General features: G+C 56.6%; 1 protein-coding gene across 1 annotated transcript in view; it reads right to left on the bottom strand.

Moving 5' to 3' along the window:
- Window positions 1-20,449, bottom strand: part of Rnf213 (ring finger protein 213) — an 87,654-nt gene extending 67,205 nt beyond the window's left edge. Inside the window, exons 1-11 of the mRNA XM_077800526.1 lie at window positions 20,321-20,449; window positions 14,055-14,221; window positions 11,944-12,369; window positions 10,984-11,156; window positions 10,529-10,684; window positions 9,882-10,084; window positions 7,508-7,791; window positions 6,529-6,788; window positions 5,048-5,245; window positions 1,916-2,138; window positions 1,269-1,324 (exon numbers count right to left, since the gene is read on the bottom strand). Of these exons, the coding sequence (XP_077656652.1) occupies window positions 1,269-1,324; window positions 1,916-2,138; window positions 5,048-5,245; window positions 6,529-6,788; window positions 7,508-7,791; window positions 9,882-10,084; window positions 10,529-10,684; window positions 10,984-11,156; window positions 11,944-12,369; window positions 14,055-14,221; window positions 20,321-20,417 (2,243 nt within the window). The 5' untranslated portion in view covers window positions 20,418-20,449. The remainder of the gene's footprint in view (window positions 1-1,268; window positions 1,325-1,915; window positions 2,139-5,047; window positions 5,246-6,528; window positions 6,789-7,507; window positions 7,792-9,881; window positions 10,085-10,528; window positions 10,685-10,983; window positions 11,157-11,943; window positions 12,370-14,054; window positions 14,222-20,320) is intronic.
- Between the last annotated feature and the right edge of the window lie 266 nt (window positions 20,450-20,715).

Raw genomic sequence — 20,715 nt, 5'->3', positions numbered from 1 at the left:
GGGAGACTGATGCAGGAGGATCACAAGTTCCAAGCCAGCCTCAGCAACTTAGTGAGGGCCTAAGCAACTCAGTGAGACCCTGTCTCTAAATAAAATGCAAAACAGACTGGGGATGTGGCTCAGTGGTTAAGCACCCCTGGACTTAGTCCCTGGTACAGGGAGCACCAGGAAGACATTTTGTTTTAGTTCAGCAGTTGGAACTATTCTTATTAAAAGCAAGTTAAAATACTTGCAAGCATATTTCCTTATTTAAAAAAAATTGCAAGGAATGAATATTTCTAATCATTAAAATAAGATTACACTTGGAAAAAAATTCAGAACATTACAGGAGGGAGGGGGATGCTAAGGGAAGAATGTACACTGCTCACCGAATGTTTTCCACCTGGTGAGACCCACGTTTTGTATTGATGACTAACAGCCTGGTGATATGAGAAAGGTCACTTCGAAGTCACAGGGGCTTGCCATGCAGGGAGACCCTGCGCATAACCCCAAGTCCCGACACCCTGGGGCCCGGGAGAGGGAGCAACAGCAGTGCTCAGAGAGGTCCCGGGACTGGGGGCCCTGGTGCACATTCCTGGCTGCATTCATGTGCTCTTCCTTCAGGGGCAGAGGTCGTGCACAGTGCAGGAGTAACTGTTCTGCAAGGCCACTTTTGATTTTTTGTTTTAAACTGGCCTGACTTGCAAAAAATGTAAGAACTAAATGTTAAAGAAATGTAGAGCACCTACATTCACACTGATGACAATTGTTTACAAATAAGTGATTATGACCCTATGTGTACATATGAGTAAAAACTGGTGTGATTCCACAGCATGCACAACCGAGAACGAGGAGTTCTGCTGCAATGTGTCAGAGTGACATGTCAGAGTGCATTCTACTGTCACGCGTAACTAATTAGGACAAATAAAAATAAATAAAAACCCAAAGGCAAAAAGGGTTGGGTGGGCAAAGCAAAATCTCAGCACCTGTGAGGTGTTATTTCATTTTTTTTTTTAATACTGGGGACTGAACCCAGACCTTGCACATGCTAGGCAAGTGCTCAACCCCTGAGCTACATCTGCAGCCCAGTTTATTTCCTTTAAGGAGAGAAAAAAAAAAAAAAACAGAAAACCCCTGGATGGCTGGGTTGGCAACTGAAGAGGACATCAGGGCATTTGCTGGTGTCCGACCCACCCACTTTGACAGCACGCCTGGGACCCTGAGGACTGCAGGTGGCTTGCACCCCATAGGAGCCCGTGCAGAAGAGGCTGCAAGGCCTTTCTACTTACATGTCCTGGTAGATGTCCACGAGGTGGATCAGCATATTGAAAACACGCTCGACATCCTAGGGCCGGGCAGAGAAAGGGCCATATGAACAGTCCAATCAGGAAACAGCCGTCCGTGCCAAGAAGGGCACAGGACTGCCGCATCCTGTTCTCCCTGTGCACAGCCTTCAAGGGCTCAAGGGCCATCTTCATCTTCCACCAGTGAAACCCGGGCCGTGAATCTGCTTTTTTTTTTTTTTTTTTTTGTCTTTTCTTTTTTGGAACAGGGGATTGAACCCAGGGCTTTGCATACACGAGGCCAGTGCTTTGCCACTAACCTACATTCCAGCCCTCATACCGTTTTCTTTACCCCCCAAAAGCTAAGGAAAGACGGCAGCTACGGAGCGTGTGACATTCACAGTGCCTTCCAACAGTCGTAAAGAACCAAAGGCTACTGTTCTCTTGCACTCTTCTTATTAAACCCGAATCGAGTCTGGGAAGTCAGACTTGAACCCTCAGAGCTAATGACCTCTTATTTCAGCAACTCTGTTATTGGTTCTCAGCATTTTCCTCAGCCCATTCTTCAGGACAGAAGACCAGAGCACTCAATGCTCAGCTGGTAGTCTGTTTTGGCTAAGCAAGGACCTGACACCCTACTCCCAACCACAAACCTCCACGTTTTGGTAAGAGATCTCCTGAAGCCCTTGCAGCCTGTAGCGAGTCCCTAGGAAACAGTCGAGGACCCGAGCAGGCACGAGACTCAAGTATTCCGTGGAGTTTTCCATATAGGGAACCAGGCTTCCCAGAGGCAGCAAAGTGAACCAGGATCGAAAGAGGTACTCATCCACACACAGCAGCTGCTTCCTGCTCTCCATGAAGCTAAGAAACTGGTTCCTGAGTGAAGAAGCCGGGACAGAGACCAGGGCATCAGAGAGAGCACTGAACAGACTCAAGGCCAGGAAAAACAAGACTGGGAAGGTCCAGAAAGCTCAGATTTTTAAGGTGACATGAAAGCATCATGGAAACAGACATGGAGTGAATCAATGAAAATCAAACCACCACCAGGCACGGTGGCACACCTGTGATCCCAGCCACTCAGGAGGCTCAGGCAGCAGGATCACAAGTTCAGGCCAGCCTCAGCAACTAATTAAGGCCCTGTCACAAAATAAAAAGTTAAAAAGGGCTGGGGATGTGACTTAGTGGTTAAATGCTCCTGGTGTCAATCCCTAGCACAAAAAAAAAAAAAAAAAGAATCAACAACAACAAAAAATTTTAATTCAGTTTTCATTTCAAAAGGTTCCAAAATAGACCAGAGGCGAAAACAATTGAACTCATTGCCCTCATCCCTAAGGATGGCAGGTTACCTCCCAGTGGACAGTAGGACAGGGGGACAAGAGGACAGGGCACTCAACAGCCGACTGCAGCACCTACCTGTGTGTGGAAATGAGTGTGGTGCTGTCTTCAAGTTTAATGATTCAGATTTAAGTTTACTACTTTTTAAAATATTTTTTAGTTGCTGATGGATCCTTATTTTATTTATTTGTATGTGGTGCTAAAAACCGAACCCAGTGCCTCCTGAATGCTAGGCAAGCACGCTACCACTGAGCCACAACCCCAGCTCCTTTTTTGTGGTCTGGGGTTGTGGCTCAGTGCCACAGCACTCGCCTAGCATGTGTAGGCACTGGGTTCGATCCTCAGTACCTCATAAAAATAAATAGAATAAAGGCATTCTGACCATCTACAACTATAAAAAAAAAAAAATTGTGGTGTCAGGGCAGCCACCCAGGGCCTCCCCCATGCTGGGTGGCCTCTGCCTCTGGTGAGCCCAGCCCTACCACCTTCTTTGTAGGTAGTGCCTTCCAGGCCTTCCCTGAGAACCTCTCCCCACTCCCAGGCCAGGCTCCTTAGAAGCCAGCCGTCAACATCAGGCAGCTGCGCTCAAGACCCTCGTGCTCCGACTGCAGCCCCTTCAGGGCCCTGAGCAGTCCAGCTCAGAAGGCAGCCCCTCTTACTGCACCGTGCCCGCCGCATGGCCGAGAAGGACGTGTGTCCTGCCATGCTGGGCACTGAGGCCCCTGGGCACCACCTCGGTCTGGCTGGTCCCCAGCTGTCTCTCCAATGTCTGATCACTTTGAGATCACTTTAAGGTCTTCTTTAAACTACTTTCAAAGTAGATGAGAAGGCAAAGGGCGGTAGTTAACTTGTAGAAAGCAAACAGAAGGAAGCGTGGCTGGAAACCACGTCAAGAGAAAAGGCTTGATGGGACTAACTCCTGACTGCGCTCACTGAGGTTGATGTGAAGCCAGGAATTACGGCCGAGGTGTCTCCATCTGCCTGGGAAGGAAGATTCCTTTAGTAGCCAAGTGCCCTGAAGTAACTTCTGACCAGCCACGGACCCCAGTGCTCATGTTAACACGGGATTGACTTTTACATGAAGCCCCTTAAACAGGATGGGTCCCCTGGACAGTTCCGGAGGGGACCAACTACAGTCAAAACTCCACCCCCAACATGAAGAGCTGAACACTGACAGCAGAGCGTGCAGAGGGGGTCCCAGCTCTCCTGGTACAAGGAATAAGCTCGGAGACAGCGTTCTCTGCTCAGAGACGCCCCCCCTCTCAAGAGTGCCCTCTGGGGCGGGGGACACACTCAGTTGGAAGAGGATTTGCCTGACATACACAAGGGCCTGGTGCAATTCCCAGCACCAAAAAAAAGAAAGAAAAAAGATGCTGTCCAGCTAAGCCTGCCTTGCTGTCACTTCACTTTCACGTGCATGACTTTGGTGTCTGACTTTAAACTTTCTTTCATGGCAACCCCAGCGCTGAGGTCTCGAGTTTTAGCTCCTGCTCTCCTGTGACACCCACGGTTTCCACCTATCTGCCGATGCCAAGGTCCGGCCTTGACCTTTCCACCGTTGTTCTCAACACACTCCCTGACCCCCCGCCTGGATGTCTTTGGGTTTCACCCGAGTGTCCTCGCTGGCCCTGGAGAGGCCTCGTCTCAGGTCAGGGGTTATGAGGGAGGGGCCAGGGGTTTGCTGTAGCTTCAGGGAGACTCGTCCATAGAAAGGATCCATCCCAAGAGCAGGGCCATGGTACCCGTCAGAAGCCAGAGCCTGAGCACCCATGGCCACTGGCTCCTCTCTCCTGCTTCAGCGAGCTCCTTGTGTCCAGGTCTCAGGAACAGTGACTCTTCCTGTTCTTAGTCCCTGGCCACCCTGGATGGCCACTGTCTTGCCCACACTGCAAGACCCAGTGAGCCCACGGTCATTGCCTCTGTACTCTTGCCCACCCCAGGCATGACACTACAGGAGGCCTGAGGCGCCCACCCACAGGGCAGCGCTGTGCCCTCACAATCAGTGCAGACAGTGGGGGAGTCCTCTGCTTCTCCCGGCCAGTTCTCTGGCCTCAGATGTATGGCCAGCAAAAGGAGGTGCTTGCTCTAAGCCCTGCCAAAAATGTGCTTACCACCCCCACTCCGGCTAAGGCCAGGTCTGAGGCCAGGAACTGAGGTTTGCGGTGCTCAGGGCTGTATCCTGGGACCCTGAGCACACAGAGGTGCTCTCTAAGTGTCTGTCACACAAATAAGTGGACACATATTAGTACAGGCATAAGACTGTCCAGCACAGTGGCCACACATGTGATCCCAGTCGCTCCAGAGACAGGAGGATCACCAGTTCAGGCCAACCTGGGCAACTTAGCAAGACCCGTCTCAAGAACTAAACATGACAAGGACTGGACGCAGCTGGGGCAGAGTAGAGGGCGGTGCTCCAGGGCGCCCTCACACAATGCAGCTTCTCAACTTACTCATTTGGCATTTTTTTCTGAAACTGTGAGAAGGAGATTCCCTCAAGGGCAGCCCATGTGTCCTCGGGCTGACTCACAAAGTCCTTCCTGGGGGGCGCCAGCCGCATACAGTAGTGCAGGACAGGGAGGATGCCCAGCCAGTCGATGACCTTGGCGTTCATGCACCTTTGGCACAGGTTGACCAAGTACTCTCGCCATCTAGGAGGGAACCAGACCCACTGTGAGCTGTGGAGGGCTGTGTCCAACCCACCCTGGGGTCCTCTGTCCCAGGAGGGAAGGGATGGCCACATGCACTTAGCACAAGGAACCTGCTGCAGGCCTGGATGGAGTCCTGGACCCAGAGACACAGGGTAGCCAGGGATCAAGTTCCCCTGCCCCTAGAGCACCAGCCCCACAACCCCGCCCCCTCGCCCCAGCATCATTCCCACCCACAGCACACAGCTGAGGAGTTGAAGTGCGGGTTCCAGCCAGGCGTTCACACAGGGCCTGTTGAACCAGCCAGTCTGGCAATGGTGGCCTAAACAGAAAGCCAACTTTTTTTTTTTTTAACTGGAGATTGAACCCAGGGACCCTCCTCACTAAGCTTCATCCCCAGCCTTTCTTTATATTGAGGTAGGCCTCCCTAAGTTGCTGAGGCTGGCCTCAAAATTGCGATCCTCCTGCCTCAGCCCCGAGTTGCTGGGACTACAGGCATGTGCCACTACGCTCAGCTACAAAGTCATTTTTTAAAAGGAATGTCACATGGAGTGTCCCCCACGGGCATAGAAACTGACGCTTCTCCCTCCTCTCACACCCCTGCCAGCTGTTTGTACATTCCTTACCACGACCCTCTTTCATGGAGGGCACAGCAACTGCCTGGTCTTTAGAACGTAGGAAACCCCCAGGCTCTCAGGAAAGGCCAGCTGATGTCACCCACGCTCCAGCAAACAGAAGCAGAAGAGACCCTGACCTCCGAGCGCCTAGAGGCTCAGAAGAGGTCACCCTCCCACATGAAAGGCTGTCTGACCCTTCCCCAGGACGCAGCAGGCACACGGTGCTTCCTGAGCTACTGCAGGGGTCTGCAGCTGTGCCAGGCGACACCAGCAGGCAGGCCTGCGCCCGTGCGTGCAGAGGGCCCCCAGGAGGCCTCTGTCATGTTGCACTTTCTTTCACTCATTTGTTTTTTCCAGATGGGGTTCCACTAAGTTGCCCAGGCTGCCCTAAGCTCTTGGGCTCCAGCAATCCTCCTGACTCAGCCTCCCAGGAGCTGGGATGACAGTGCCACCAGGGTGCCTGGCTGTGTGAAGCTCCTTGAAGGCAGGAGAACCCAGAATTCAACAACACTAGCAATGGCACACAAGCCAGGAAGTGACAGGAGCAAGTGGTGACATGACTGTGGTTTTATTTTTCCCCAGAGTGTGCTCAGCCCTTCTCTGACAAGCCCTTAACTCTGTAATCAGATAAAAATCATGACAAACTTCAGACAAAACACCCTGGGATACCTCTCCGATGTGCCTAGGATGTGGCTGAGGTCGCTGTGCAGGGTGTCTGGGGAGCAGGTGCTGGGGCAGAGGATGGAGCACAGTGAGGTCAGGTCACCCTCCGATAAGTAGAGTTTGACATCTTCCACCAGGAAAAGGACCACCAGGCCCATCCTCAGCCTGCTCCTCACAGGGCAGCTTTCAGGCAGGGCGTCCCCACTCTTCCCTTCCAGAAACGGTCCTATCTGCTTTTTCAAATACTTCCACAGGTGCTTCTTCACCTGACGCAGGGGGAAAAGAGGCACAGGCCGTGGAGCGCATGCCCTGGGGCCTGGAGAACCCCTGGGCAAGGGACTAAGGCCCTGAGGCAGGCGACCTCTGGGGAGGGTCCCATCTGCCCTACTTCCCCACCTCCCCAGCACCCTGGGGTTCTGGGCAGCAGGCACACAGTGATGCTCAGTCCCCAAACCTGCAGTGAGGGAGAACGGGAGGCCCTGGGTGCTCCTGAGAGCTCAATGTCAAACTCAGAGTGAGCGCCAGCTCTGTCTCCAAGCCTCAGTGTGGCTGGAGGGGCAATGGTGGGCTCCACCCCTTCTTTTTTTTAATATGTAATTTTTTAGTTGTAGTTGGAGACAATACCTTTATTTTATTTATTAATTTTTGTGTGGTGCTGAGGATGGAACCCAGGGCCTTCCACGTACTAGGTGAGCGCTCTACCGCTGAGCCACAACCCCAGCCTTCCACCCTTTCTTTCAACTCTGCCCAGGCCGGCGAAGAACTCAAGACCAGTCCCCGGAATGAGGCTCCGAGGTGCCATCAGGAGGAGGAAGCACGTGGGGGGAGAATTCCCAAGAGGTGGTGCAGGAACAAAAGAGACGGAAAGGTCCTCCTGCCCCCTGCACCTACCCCACTCAGTCACAGGGTCTCCTGGCCTCTAGTGGATCAGGGGACCCTGACCACCCACTCCAGAGCTGCTGGGGACCACGCGGAAGCCTGATACCTCTGACTCTCCGAGGCCCAGGCTAAGCCAGGGCTGTGCTTTCCCCTCGTAAATCATGGGCACTCGGACAACAGAATAAAACTGCTGGAACTGCGTGAAGAAGTTCTTCAGGTTGATGGGGTTCCAGGTCTGCAGAATGCTGAAGATGCGGCCCAGCATGATCTCGGCCGCCATCTGCTTGCCCTTCACCAGATCTTTCTTCGTCTTATCATTGAAGAAGTTCTGTAATTTCTGTAATTTCCCAGGAGGCTTCATGCAGATTATGTCATCATACTGATGCCAATCTATGAGTAACAGCAAGAAAAATGTCACACGGAAGACCTCAAAACCCATCATTCCTGGGCACCAGTCCAGAGGACAGAAACACAGGGGAGCAGCCAGACACAGTGGCGCATGTCTGTAATGCCAGTGGCACAGGAGGCTGAGGCAGGAGGATCACAGGTTGGAGGTGAGCCTCAGTAACTTAGGGAGGCTTCGTCTGAAAAACAGAAATACGGAGGACTGGGGTTGTGGCTCAGCAGTAGAACACTTGCCTTGCACGTGCAAGGCCGTGGGTTCGATCCTCAGCACCATATAAAAATAAATTAATTAATCAAAATAAAGTTATTGTGTCCAACTACAACTACAAAAAATAAAAATTAAAAAAAAAGAAATACAGGAGTGCAGAGGATAAAAAAAAGGAAGGAAAATAAGAGGACTCTGGTAAACTGAGGCAATCGGATCAGAACTTGCTCCACCGGCTGCCACGGCAGGGCACACCCCTACAGACGAAACCCAAGACAGCCCACAGTGATGAGCTCGAAGCCAAGTCTCTGCTTAGCCATGCAGCTGAGTGAGCCTGGCAGAGCTTTGAACAGGACCACGCGGAGGTTCAACATTTTATACCAAAACTGCGTCTCTCACTCACAACTGCGCCCAGTGACTCAGGGTGCAGGCATTATTTTCTCTGTGCCTCCTGGGAACAAGAACCACCAAGAAGGTGGTGCACAATCCCCAGCAGATACACACAGAGTCCCTAGCAGGCGCTGAATTCACAGCTCCCCCGAGGGCCAGCTGCAAGAGACACAATTACAGAACTAGAAAACCCAGAGATGTAAAATAATCAGAAAACCCAGTGGCCAGCCAGGCACGATGGTGCGTGCCTGCACTCCCAGCAATTCAGGAGACTGAACCAGCAGAGTCAGAGTTTGAGGGCAGCCTGCACAACTTAGCAAAACCTGACTCAAAATTTAACAATGAATACAAAGACACAGGGATGCAGCTCAGGGGTAGAGCACTTGCTTAGCATGCATGAGGCCCTGGGTTCCATCCCCAGCAGTGTCAAAAAAAAAAAAAAAAAAAGAATGAAAAGAACAAAAGGCCGAAAACTTATGGTCAGAGGCAGCTGGGCTTGGTGGTGCATGCCTGTAATCTGGAGGCTAAAGTAGGAGGATTGCAAATTTGAGGCCAGCCTCAGCAACTTAGGAAGCCCTAAGCCACTTAGGGAGATTTTGTTTTGTCTCAAAAAAAGAAAAAAAAAATTAAAAAGGGCTGGAAACATGGTTCAGTGGTAAAATGCCCCTGGGTTCAATCCCTGGTCCCCAAAAAAGCCCTGTGGGTAGAAAGACACAGCTGAGCAGGGCTCCTGAGGCCTGGAGCGGGCGCTGCACACACTGCTATCCCATGGCTGGCGCTGCTACCCCAGTTCTGCCCTGTCCCTGCCAGGGGATAGTTGGCCAGGGTTCATATGGCCTCCTGGGGACCTCTGACCCCACTCCAGCCGTCCCTCTGTGGCTCTTGTCAGAGCAGAAACTCCATCTTTACTCATGGAATTATCTGATGAGGTCCAGTCTCCCCTCAAAGCTGAAGTCCTCGGCGTACATTACTGTCATTAAAAATTACGCGTATAGCCAGGTGCCTTAGGGCACCTTAGCCAGCGACAGGACAAGGTGGGAGGACCCTGGGTCCCTGGGAGCTGAGGACAGGGCTGGGTGCCCAGGCAGGCCAGCACAGCCAGTATCTGCAGATGGTCCCAGAGGACCTGAGCAGGTGCAGGTTCTTCCAAGGACTCAGCAGGTTGAACATGGAAGCCAAAGTGCCACCAGCAAAATGTGACAAGGACAAACAGCATAGGCCCACAGGGAGGCTATGGTCACCTTGTCCTGTTGCTGGTCACCACCTGGCCACCTCCAGGAAGGGCCAGCCAGCAGCTTCCTGTTCCAGCTTTGTCCCAGTACGCGGGCCCACTCTGCCCACAGCGCCAACCCTTCCAGTTTCCTCTCTGCCAATAGTTCAGCCACAGCAGGGGCAACGCACAGCAGAGGACCACACAGACCTGGCCGTCGCTCCGCAGAGCAGTACCCAGGCCAGGACGCAGGCGCCCTGGGGCCCTTACCTCCAGAGCGCACGAGGGAGGACTTGATGCACAGGCAGCGGTTCACGTGCTCGCCCGCCCTCTGCGGCTGCTTGTAGATGTACTCGTACTCCGCCTGGTTGGGGCCGCGGTGCAGGACGTACTTGTAAGGGATATCTCTGTCCAGGCTCCCCCGGGGAATGACAATGCTGCCCTCGATGAGGGACCCGTTCTCCCGCAAGTCCCTGCGAATCAACAGACACCAGCGCGTTATCCAGAAGGCTTAACTCGGAAGATTGCATTCTCAAACACACTGGGAACACAGACCCAAAGGTACAGCGGACAATGACCAAGACACAAGTCTAAAACAGAACAAGCGCCCGGCAAAACAACACAAAGAAATGCATGCTGGGAGTATCACACACACTCCCCAGGGAGCAGGGGCCCGGGACTGGCTGATGACCTCTAGCACATGCCGGGGGGACCTGGGACCTGGGCCCAGGACTCACTGATCACCTCTAGCACACTCCTGGGGGAACCTGGGACCCGGGACTCGCTGATCACCTCTAGCACACTCCTGGGGGGTACGTGGGGACCAGGGAATCACTGATCACCCAGGGGAACCAGGCACTTGGGAACTCACTGATCACCTCTAACACACTCCCAGGGGACCGGGGACGGGGACTCACTCGACGTAGAACATCTCGCAAGCGTCACTCCACCCGGGACGTCCGAGCTCCTCTCCTCCCCTGATGAACACGGTGTGCAGCTCGGGGTCGAAGGCGAAGTGCTTGGAGATGATGGCGTGGAAGTACACGGTGACCCCCTCCTCGGGGCTCAGCAAGCTGGAAGAGCCAAGGGAGCAGTGTGGATGCCCACCTCCTCCTTTCTCTCCTGCTCTCCATCACACCTGGCCCCTGCCCACCACGAGCGGCGAAGCCGAGGAACAGAGGGTCAACAGGAGCAGCCAGCATCCTCTGCGCTTGGCCGGGCCTGGTACCTTGGGGAAGGGGCCTGATACCTCAAGGGCATGGCTTGGTACCTGCGGGGATAGCCTGGTATCTCAGGGAGATGGCCTGGTACCTGGGGGCGTGGCCTGGTACCTGGGGGCGTGGCCTGGAACCACAGGGGCAGGGCCTGGTACCTGGGGGGCCCGGCCTGCTCGCTGGCCTTCTGGTTCTTCTGCTCCTTCTCCTTTTTCACAGCAGCTGCGTAATTTCTGTCACTCCCTTCCGGTTTCCTAGGGTCTGTGGGCTCTGAGCTATTTTCGCCTGCCTTTCTTCCAGGAGCAGCCAACCTGTCCCTGGTCTCACCTTCCTAGAACAAGTAACCAAGCCCCAAACTGAAAGCGGGGACTTCCCGCCTGCCCCTCAGCCATGCACCTCACAGCAGCCCAGGTGGACCGTCCAGTCCTGCCAGCCCACTCCCATGGCCTCGGAGCACCCTTCCCCAATCCTGTCCCGGCCTCTCCTCCCTTTCTCACGCCTGGGACCCTAGTTCCTTCTGCTGATAACAGGCCACCACAAGCCACGCCAGGGTCTTGGCACGCCCATACTTTTGTCTGGAACTGTCCCCAGGGACCCCAGGGCTCGCCCCTCAGTCCCTCTAGCCTCTGCTCCCCCAGCCCCACCCTGGAGGCCTCACCCAGCGACCCAGCTGAGGGGCCACCTTCCCTTGAGGCACCAACCTGCACATTCCCGGGGACTCCCCACATTCAACTCTTTCCCAGCCTCGGTCTCCCCCTCCGGCATGGGAACCCCTGCAGGCAGGCTGGGTCTCCCACGCCCTGTCCCTAGCACTCCACAAACATGTGCCCCACACCAGACGGAAGACAGGCTGGCAGCGGGCTGCAGCAGGGAGGGCCAGGAAGGCCGAGCAGTGTCCCCCCAGGCCCAGCCCGTCAGGAAACCTGTACCTGGCGGTGTTCCTTGGCAGCAGGGGGACTGACCGAGATGGGCACCAGCCTTCAACTGCGTGTGGGGTCAGCAGTCCTTTCCCGCCCAAGTCCCGGCTGCCCTCCCAGACTAGGAAACACGTCTCACCCCCACGGCACACCACAGGGGCTAGGGCCAGCACCCGCCACGACCCCATCCCTCACACTCACCCCAGAGGCTGGGACCCCCGCCTGCTGCCTGGCCCTCTGGGCTTCCTTCTGAGGCTTAGAGTCCCCCTGGGACTCGGGCAGTGGGAGCCCTTGGGCAGCACCTTCAGCCTTGGGGTGGGCTTCGAAGGCAGAGGTGGGTGGGTCAGACTCCTCCTGGGAGGGGCCTCTATCCCCAGAGGACGCGGCGGTGTGGGGGTCCTTTCCTTCAGAGTGGTCCTGGAGCACTGGGCTGTTCTGAGCCTCCTCTGCACCCTTTCCCTGGGCAGTCTGTCCCTGCTGGGCTTGGCTTTGGTCCAGGGCTGTGTCCTGAGACCCAGGGTGTGAAGGCGAGTCGGGACTCTGGGGAATGGAGGGAGACAGGGCCAAGGAACTTGGCTCCGAGGAAGCAGAGGGATCCTGGTTCTTCTTCTTTTTCTTCCTTTTGCTCTAAACAGAAGAGACATGTTAATCTTACCTCTTGGGTTCCCTCAGCCTGCCATGTTTCCTTCCATCTCCCCCATTTCTCAGGTCCAGCAAGCTCGGCTCTGCGAGCCACTCAAGCATCACCCTGCAACTTCTTATCTCGGGTAGAACTGAACGTAAAAACCAAGGGTGTGTGGCAAGGGGGCCAAGGTAAAGGAGGCCCGCGAGAGCCTCGCATGCAGTAGCTGGGGAGGTCTCTGCGAGATCACCCTTGGACACTATGATATTCTAGGACTTTCCACATGACATTCTGCGCATGTGTCACAAGCAAGAAAACCGGAATCCAGGAGGAGAGGAGAGGTTGCTGCTGTGCCCTGGAAGGCTCTGGAAGCTCCCTGGCAAGGGAGACCAGCGAGATCCTAAAAAACAGGAAGCCAATCAGTGCACATTCTACAAAGATGGGGGTCACTGGAAGGAGAAATAAATGTCTCCCTATGCTGCTGAGGCTGGTCTCAAACTTACAATCCTCCTGCCTTGGCCCCTTATCCTTTTTCTGTTGAGACAAGGTCTGGCTAAGTTGCTGAGGCTGGCCTTGAACTTTGAATCCTCCTGCCTCAGCCTCCTGGTCACTGGGATCACATCCATGTGCAACCTGCCTAGCTGTGGTTCCTTGGCTATTCTTGATCATTTTTCTCTTCCAAAAAGATACTTCAACTTACTCTACAAAGGTTTTTTTTAAACCTTGTCCTGCTGATCCCTGGAGGATGTTTAATCACCACACCGAGTGTCTTTGTGGTGACTCTCACTTGAAGGTTCACCCAAGCCTTCAGTATCCCTCAAGGCTGGTTTGGGTAGCCGTCCCCACTGAGGAGGCAGTGACCCCAGGGGAAGGTCACAATTGTGCACCCCCCCCACACACACACACACCCCTCACTGCCTGCACACACAGGCCCTGCACCCTGACACACAAATACACACAGCCCACATCACACACACAACACACATACTCACTCCACGCACCCGCACGCATGGACCAGAGCACTGCAGCATGTCCCTGCCACACACTAGACCACAGAGCACCCCTGCAAGGAACCTCTAAAACCAGCCCCAGCCCAGGCACAGGAAGCCACTATCCCAGGAGGAAGCCTGGGAGCAGACCTCAAGCTCTGTGTTTCTGTGAGCTGGAGCTGAGCTGGGGAGCGACCCTGCTGCTCCTGGACACTTGCAGGGAGCTCCCCAGAAGCCTCCAGGGGCTACAAGCAATAGTCCCCAGTGTCTAACACCTCCCAGAGGCTGACAGGGGCCTCACCTCTGAGGAAGAGCACCTGGCGGTGGGGAGGACCTACCCGTAGGCCCTGCATCATAGCAGAGGAGCCCCAGCCCCAGTCCTCCGCCCGCAGACCAGCAGCAGGACCCACACCAGCCCAGCCACAGCTCCTGAGACACGCACATGGGGTCTAGGGCTGGAAAAGGAAGGTGGGGCCCACGGCCTGGAGCCCACAGACTCCTGGGGGATGAACCAGGCGCCACGGACAGCCAGGCCACTGCCCATGCGGCAGCCCTCCTGATGCCAGCTGGACAGCTGCGCAAGAAGGTTGCCCAGGAAAAGCCAGGGGCCGGGAGACATGGCGGCAACAAGGGGGACCCAGCGCTGGCCCAGCTCAGCCTCAGGGAAACAGGGAGGGGTGTGGGCAGCATAGATCACTCACTCTTTGGACAGTCCAGGTCCCGTCGTCACAACTGGGCTCAGCTGCATTTTCCTGGCGATCGCTGGAGCCTGGGGACAAGTGCAGGTCCCCATTTTCTTTCGGCACTTTTCCACACTCCATCTCTTCCTCCAGGGCCGGGGCCACCAAGGAGCTGTCGTTCTCAGACTCTACAATGCAGAGGGATGACAGGTCAGATCCCCAACCTCAGCTGCGGGACTCAGCCCCTGTGTCAGCCCACAGGCAGGACTCGGCCCCGTACCAGGCCCACAGGCAGGACTCGGCCCCCGTACCAGGCCCACAGGCAGGACTCGGCCCCTGTACCAGGCCCCCGTACCAGGACACAGGCAGGACTTGGCCCCCATACCAGGCCCACAGGCAGGACTCGGCCCCCGTACCAGGCCCACAGGCAGGACTAGGCCCCCATACCAGGCCCACAGGCAGGACTCGGCCCCTGTACCAGGACACAGGCAGGACTTGGCCCCCATACCAGGCCCACAGGCAGGACTAGGCCCCCATACCAGGCCCACAGGCAGGACTAGGCCCCCGTACCAGGCCCACAGGCAGGACTCGGCCCCCGTACCAGGCCCACAGGCAGGACTCGGCCCCCGTACCAGGCCCACAGGCAGGACTCGGCCCCGTACCAGGCCCACAGGCAGGACTCGGCCCCTGTACCAGGCCCCCGTACCAGGACACAGGCAGGACTTGGCCCCCATACCAGGCCCACAGGCAGGACTCGGCCCCCGTACCAGGCCCACAGGCAGGACTAGGCCCCCATACCAGGCCCACAGGCAGGACTAGGCCCCCGTACCAGGCCCACAGGCAGGACTAGGCCCCGTACCAGGCCCACAGGCAGGACTCGGCCCCCGTACCAGGCCCACAGGCAGGACTCGGCCCCCGTACCAGGCCCCCGTACCAGGACACAGGCAGGACTCGGCCCCCATACCAGGCCCACAGGCAGGACTAGGCCCCGTACCAGGCCCACAGGCAGGACTCGGCCCCCGTACCAGGCCCACAGGCAGGACTCGGCCCCCGTACCAGGCCCCCGTACCAGGACACAGGCAGGACTCGGCCCCCATACCAGGCCCACAGGCAGGACTAGGCCCCGTACCAGGCCCACAGGCAGGACTCGGCCCCCGTACCAGGCCCCCATACCAGGCCCACAGGCAGGACTCGGCCCCCATACCAGGCCCACAGGCAGGACTAGGCCCCGTACCAGGCCCACAGGCAGGACTCGGCCCCCGTACCAGGCCCACAGGCAGGACTCGGCCCCCGTACCAGGCCCCCATACCAGGACACAGGCAGGACTCGGCCCCCATACCAGGCCCACAGGCAGGACTCGGCCCCCGTACCAGGCCCACAGGCAGGACTAGGCCCCGTACCAGGCCCACAGGCAGGACTCGGCCCCCGTACCAGGCCCCCGTACCAGGACACAGGCAGGACTCGGCCCCGTACCAGGCCCATAGGCAGGACTAGGCCCTGTACCAGGCCCATAGGCAGGACTAGGCCCTGTACCAGGCCCACAGGCAGGACTAGGCCCTGTACCAGGCCCACAGGCAGGACTCGGCCCCTGTACCAGGCCCACAGGCAGGACTCGGCCCCTGTACCAGGCCCACAGGCAGGACTCGGCCCCTGTACCAGGCCCACAGGCAGGACTCGGCCCCCGTACCAGGCCCTCCAACTGCCTACACACAACACATTACTACAAAGCTACAGTTGGATAAAGATCTGCCACGTGCCACAGCTGCAGACCACGTCCCTTTGCCCAGGAGGGGCCTCCCTCCTGCTATGCCAGGTGAATGGGCTCTGCTGAACCTCATCCAGTGAGAACCTGTGATCTGCCCTGGCTGAAGGGGAGGTCTCAGGGAGGCTCCAGGGCTCCCTGTGGAGCTGGGCACCCCGCCCCGGGGTCCACCATGGTGGGCTGGATTTGGACCCTGGTGTCCAGTGCTGCCTCCAGCCCGAGGACAAAGCCAACACATGCAGAAGAGCAGTGCTGCCAGGACCAGAGAAAGGAGCGCGAGCCCCAGGCACACCCAATCCCTGCCACCAGGCCCTGGCTTCCTGGATCCTCCAACACCAACAGCCCCAGGGACTGTACATCCCAACAGCCAGTTCAAACAGAACGAGATACAGCGGCCATCTCATTTCCCCAAAGATGCCCGGCTTCCCTGCTGATGGAGATCCTAACTGGACCACAGGTGCCACTTCCGCCCATCCCACTGGACCATGAGCAAGACAAGCACCCCCAGCACTGGGGAGGGTGTGAGCGGAGACAAAGCCCTGGGCACACTGCAGCCAGGGCAGCGGGAGTGGGGGGGCTGGCAGAGGTGGCCCCGGGAAGCACGCCAGTCCTGGGGGCAGCGTGTCCTCCAGACAGACTGGCTGGGGTGAGAAACCTGCCTAGGGAGGCGGCGGGGCGGCTGCAGGTGAACGAGTGTCCAGGCCAGGTGCCTCGCAGCAGCAGGCCCTGCCAGGGTAGAGCGCTCCGGGCTGCTGAGCACACCAATTTTCTTAGGAATGTGCAGAAGAGACAGGTGTGGTGGTGCACCCCTGTAATCCCAGCCAGAGGAGGCTGAGCCAGAAGGATCACAGGTTCAAAGCCAGCCTCAGCAACTTGGTGAGGCCCTGTCTCAAAACATAAAAAGGGCTGGGGCTCTGGGGATACAGCTCGGTTGGTAAGGGTGTTTGCCGGGCACGTACAAGACCCTGGGTTCAGTCCCCAGCACCACCAAAAATAAAAAATAAAAGGGCTGGGGATGTGGCTCAGTGGTTAAGCGCCCTGGGGTTCAATCCCCAGGACCAGAAAAGAATCGTGTGAAGCACACACCCACTCATGGATGCTAGACAAGCAGGACCACGCCCCAATGCTCCACTATAAGAGATCAAATGCCAAAGGCAGGTTATCCTAATCTTGTTACCCTTCAAAAGCAGACACACCAGGGGACAGCGCAGCAGGCTTCTCCAACCCAGAGGGAAGCAAAAGCAGATGCCAGATGCCTCTGCCCAGGCCTCTTCCCACCCTGGGGGTCCCTCCCACCTGTGGGGCCCATGTCACTGAGGTCAGGTCAGAGTCAACCCAGGCTGGGCCTCCACTGCAGCCCCCTGGGAGGCCTCACAGGGGCCTCGTGACCTAGCCTTCGCCCTGGTTAGCCAGGGTCTCACCCATCCAAGCCAGGGGCTGGGGGAACCCACCACCCCCCACCCCCCACCCCGGGCCCCAGAAGCAAGGCTGCTACCCCACGGGGAACCCACAGCACCCCTGCCTCTCTGGCAATACTGGGCACACTGCCTCCCTCAGAGATGCTTCCTCCAGGAAAGCAGAATAAAAAGGAGACCGGCTCCAGGGCGCCTCCCCAGGAGCCTCCCAGCATGGTCCCTGGGGCGGGGACCTGGGGCAGGGAGGGCTGGCCCACAGCTCTCCAAGCCCCCCACCCACCCACTCTGGGCAGAGACCCCAGGTGTCCCCAGGCCTGCATCCCTGGGGAGAGCACAGGTACCCAGGGTAGCCCCAGGACTCCTGGAATCCTGCCCCCCCCCCCCCCCCCCGCAGCACTGAGCCTGGGGGGGGGGCAGTTTCAGTTTCTATTCTTGTAAACAGTTAACCACAGGGCACCAGGGAGCCCAGCCAGCCTGCAGGAAGGGCGGGGCCAGGCACACACCTCAGGGATCATTCAGGAACAGGGTGACGCCTCCCAGGGACCCACATTTGAGCCACTGGACCAAGGAGGGGGCTGGGCTTGTGTGGGCCTCAGGAATTGGGGTCTTTTGTTTTTACTGGGCAAGATGGAGGGCTGAGGGTCAGCGCCCAGGATTTATTTGGGGAGAGACTGTCGTTCTAGGTTTGCTGGCCACCTTCCCCCCAGGGCTTGTGGAACATACTGGTGAAGCCAGATTTAAAATTAGGTAGTCAGGGCTGGGGATGTGGCTCAAGCGGTAGCGCGCTGGCCTGGCATGTGTGCGGCCCGGGTTCGATCCTCAGCACCACATACCAACAGCGGTAACATTGGGAGGCATCGGTACTGTGAGTTATGGCTTCTGTTTTTACTCCTCCTCCCGGGCCACCCTGATGGGGGGGCTGTCATTTTCCATATCTAATAAGTGTAACTGGTTGATGTAAAATAAACTACACGGACACTGTCCTGGGGGGCTGGGGCTCAGTGGTAGAGCACTTGCCGCCCCCATTAGAGACTCTGGGTTCGATCCTCAGCACCACATAAAATAAATAAAGATATTGTGTCCACATACAACTAAAAAAGTATTAAAAAAAAAAAAGGAACACTGTCCACTGTCCTGATAATTAGTGCCTGGGCAAGGGAGATGTCCCCTCCCCGTCTACTCTGCCCACCTCAAGGAACCTGATTAATACCTAACACCCTGCACCCCTACCTTTGGATTGTAAAGAACTTCCTCGGGAATCTAACGCTCCTTTGAAGTGAAAAGGCCTCTGGGACAGCTCAGGCCAAGGCCAGAGATCTAGGAAAGACCTTGAAAGAAGAGCCAGTCCTTCCCCTTCTCCCGCTTCTGGGATCACTAGAAACCCGGCGCTCGGCCACAGTCGTGGAGACTAGGAATCTTATGGCACCAGACAGCCTATAAACGTCCTCAGAAACCGGAGGTGGGGCAGAGTCTGGAGTCTCATCCGCCTCCCCGACAGGACTCACCCTGAGAAGCATCATTGGCGTTTGGTGAAAGGCCACTGGCCCTGCCGTGCCCCGGCAGATCCCCCTCTGTGCTGTTGGCAAGTGGCTCTGATGCCCTCTGCCGTCCCCGTCCCTCACCCAAAATGAAAAGAGGGCCAGAGACCCTTCAGGGAGGCCCTGCAGCATGATGAACATGGGGTTATTCATCGGTCCTTGTCCCTGATGCCAGTTCTTGCCAATTTAATAATGAGGACACCGTTTTGAGAAAAAGGAAAAAGGTTTGTTGCTTTGCCAGCAGAGAAATGGGGGCGGGGGCTTGGGCTCGGGTCCCAGAGGCTGGGATTCTGCGCCTCAGGGAAAACAGGGCCTTTCCAGCTCTTCAGAGGCTACACTCCAGGTGTACCTGGGGGGAGGGGCGGGGGAGGGCCTGCGAGGGCCCCTGGGGAGTTAGGCTTGGCATGTTAATTTGGGAGATAGTCACCTCTGTCCCCAGGAAAGCCAGTAACACGGGGTAATCTGGTTCCCAGCCCCCAAGTTAGGGAGGGGGAGAAGGAGAAGAGGAAAAGGAAAAACATCTCCCTTTTAAAATACCCAGCAATCGGGCTGGGGATGTGGCTCAAGCGGTAGCCCGCTCGCCTGGCATGCGTGCGGCCTGGGTTCATTTGTCAGCACCACATACCAACAAAGATGTTGTGTTCGCCGAGAACTAAAGAATAAATATTAAAAAATCTCTCTCTTTAAAAAAATATTCTGATATAAAATAAGCAAATAAATAAAATACGCAGCAAGGGCTACCTTCAAAAGGTAAAGTGGACCGCTATTACCGGGTCTCCACTTCCCAAAGGGATGGAGACTAAATGAAGCCCCCCAGGGGCTCTACCTGCCCACTGTCCTTCCTGGCCACCATCATAGACCACCCTGTCCTGTCCAGTAATCAATTTTTTTTGTTTGGTTGTTTTTTGTTTTGTTTTGTTTTTTTGGTACTGGGAATTGAACTCTGGGGCACTCAAGCCACACCCCCAGCCCTCTTTTGTACTGTAGAGACAGGGTCTCACTGAATTGCTTAGGACCTCGCTGTTGCTGAGGCTGGCTTTGAACTCGGGATCCTCCTGCCTTAGCCTCCCTTGCGATGGGGGAGATCCGTGCAGCCCTCTGGAAGCTCTGTGCCCCCACAGGCTCCAGGGCAGTGGGGTAGGAGCAAGGGAGATGTCTCTGTCTCCCTGCCCTCAGCAGAGAAGGCCTATCTGACACTTGTCTCCTCCTGTCCCTCCACTATCAACCTGGGCAAGCTGCACGGACCTGCACGGACCCCTCCCACGGAATTGCAAACCCACAGAATCTTCCCCCTCCCGCAGCCTCAGACACCTCGCGGATGTGCTCTGGAAGGTCCAGGGCCCTTTAGCTCAGCCAGAGGTTCTTATCCCCAAGGCAGACGAAACCCCAGTTCCCTCAAAGGAAGGTGATTCCAGCAAGAATTTCACAAAGCATGGGGGGGGGAGCGCCCCCCCCAGAGTTCTGCCAGGGAGGGGCGGCCGGCTGAGGCTGCCTGCTGGCCCAGTTCCCGTGGGCCTGGAAGGCACAGCTGCCCCCCCCTCCCCACTTGACCCCAGCACCCCTGAGACTTGCCTGGTCTGGGGGTTGCAGGAGGCAGCCTCTGTCCACACTGGCTGCAGAACTTGGGGGCCTCCTCCTGGGAGACATGCTGGCACTGAGGACACTCCATGCCTCTGACTGGAGACTTCTCCAGCCCGAGCCCCTTCCCCTGCAGGTCTGAAAAGGAGAGCAAAAGTCCTCAAGGCAGCCACTATAAACCGTGCCTCCTGTCATGTGACCACAATCCATTTCAGTTTCATTTTCTGAGAAAGTGGAATGCTGTAACCAGAAAGGTCCCCTGGTCAATCGAAGCCGGACAGCAGTGTGTCCCTGAAGCTAGCCCTGCAGCAGGGCTCCACTGGACGCTCTGACTACATCCCTTGGCGTTGAAACTTACACATTTTTTCCCTTTATCCCTAACCTCTCCT

Source organism: Urocitellus parryii, chromosome 7 (assembly GCF_045843805.1).
Source record: "Urocitellus parryii isolate mUroPar1 chromosome 7, mUroPar1.hap1, whole genome shotgun sequence".
In the NCBI taxonomy this organism is placed as follows: domain Eukaryota; kingdom Metazoa; phylum Chordata; class Mammalia; order Rodentia; family Sciuridae; genus Urocitellus; species Urocitellus parryii.
Note: the sequence above shows the minus strand (reverse complement) of the source record. Positions and strands in the feature narration are given on the sequence as shown.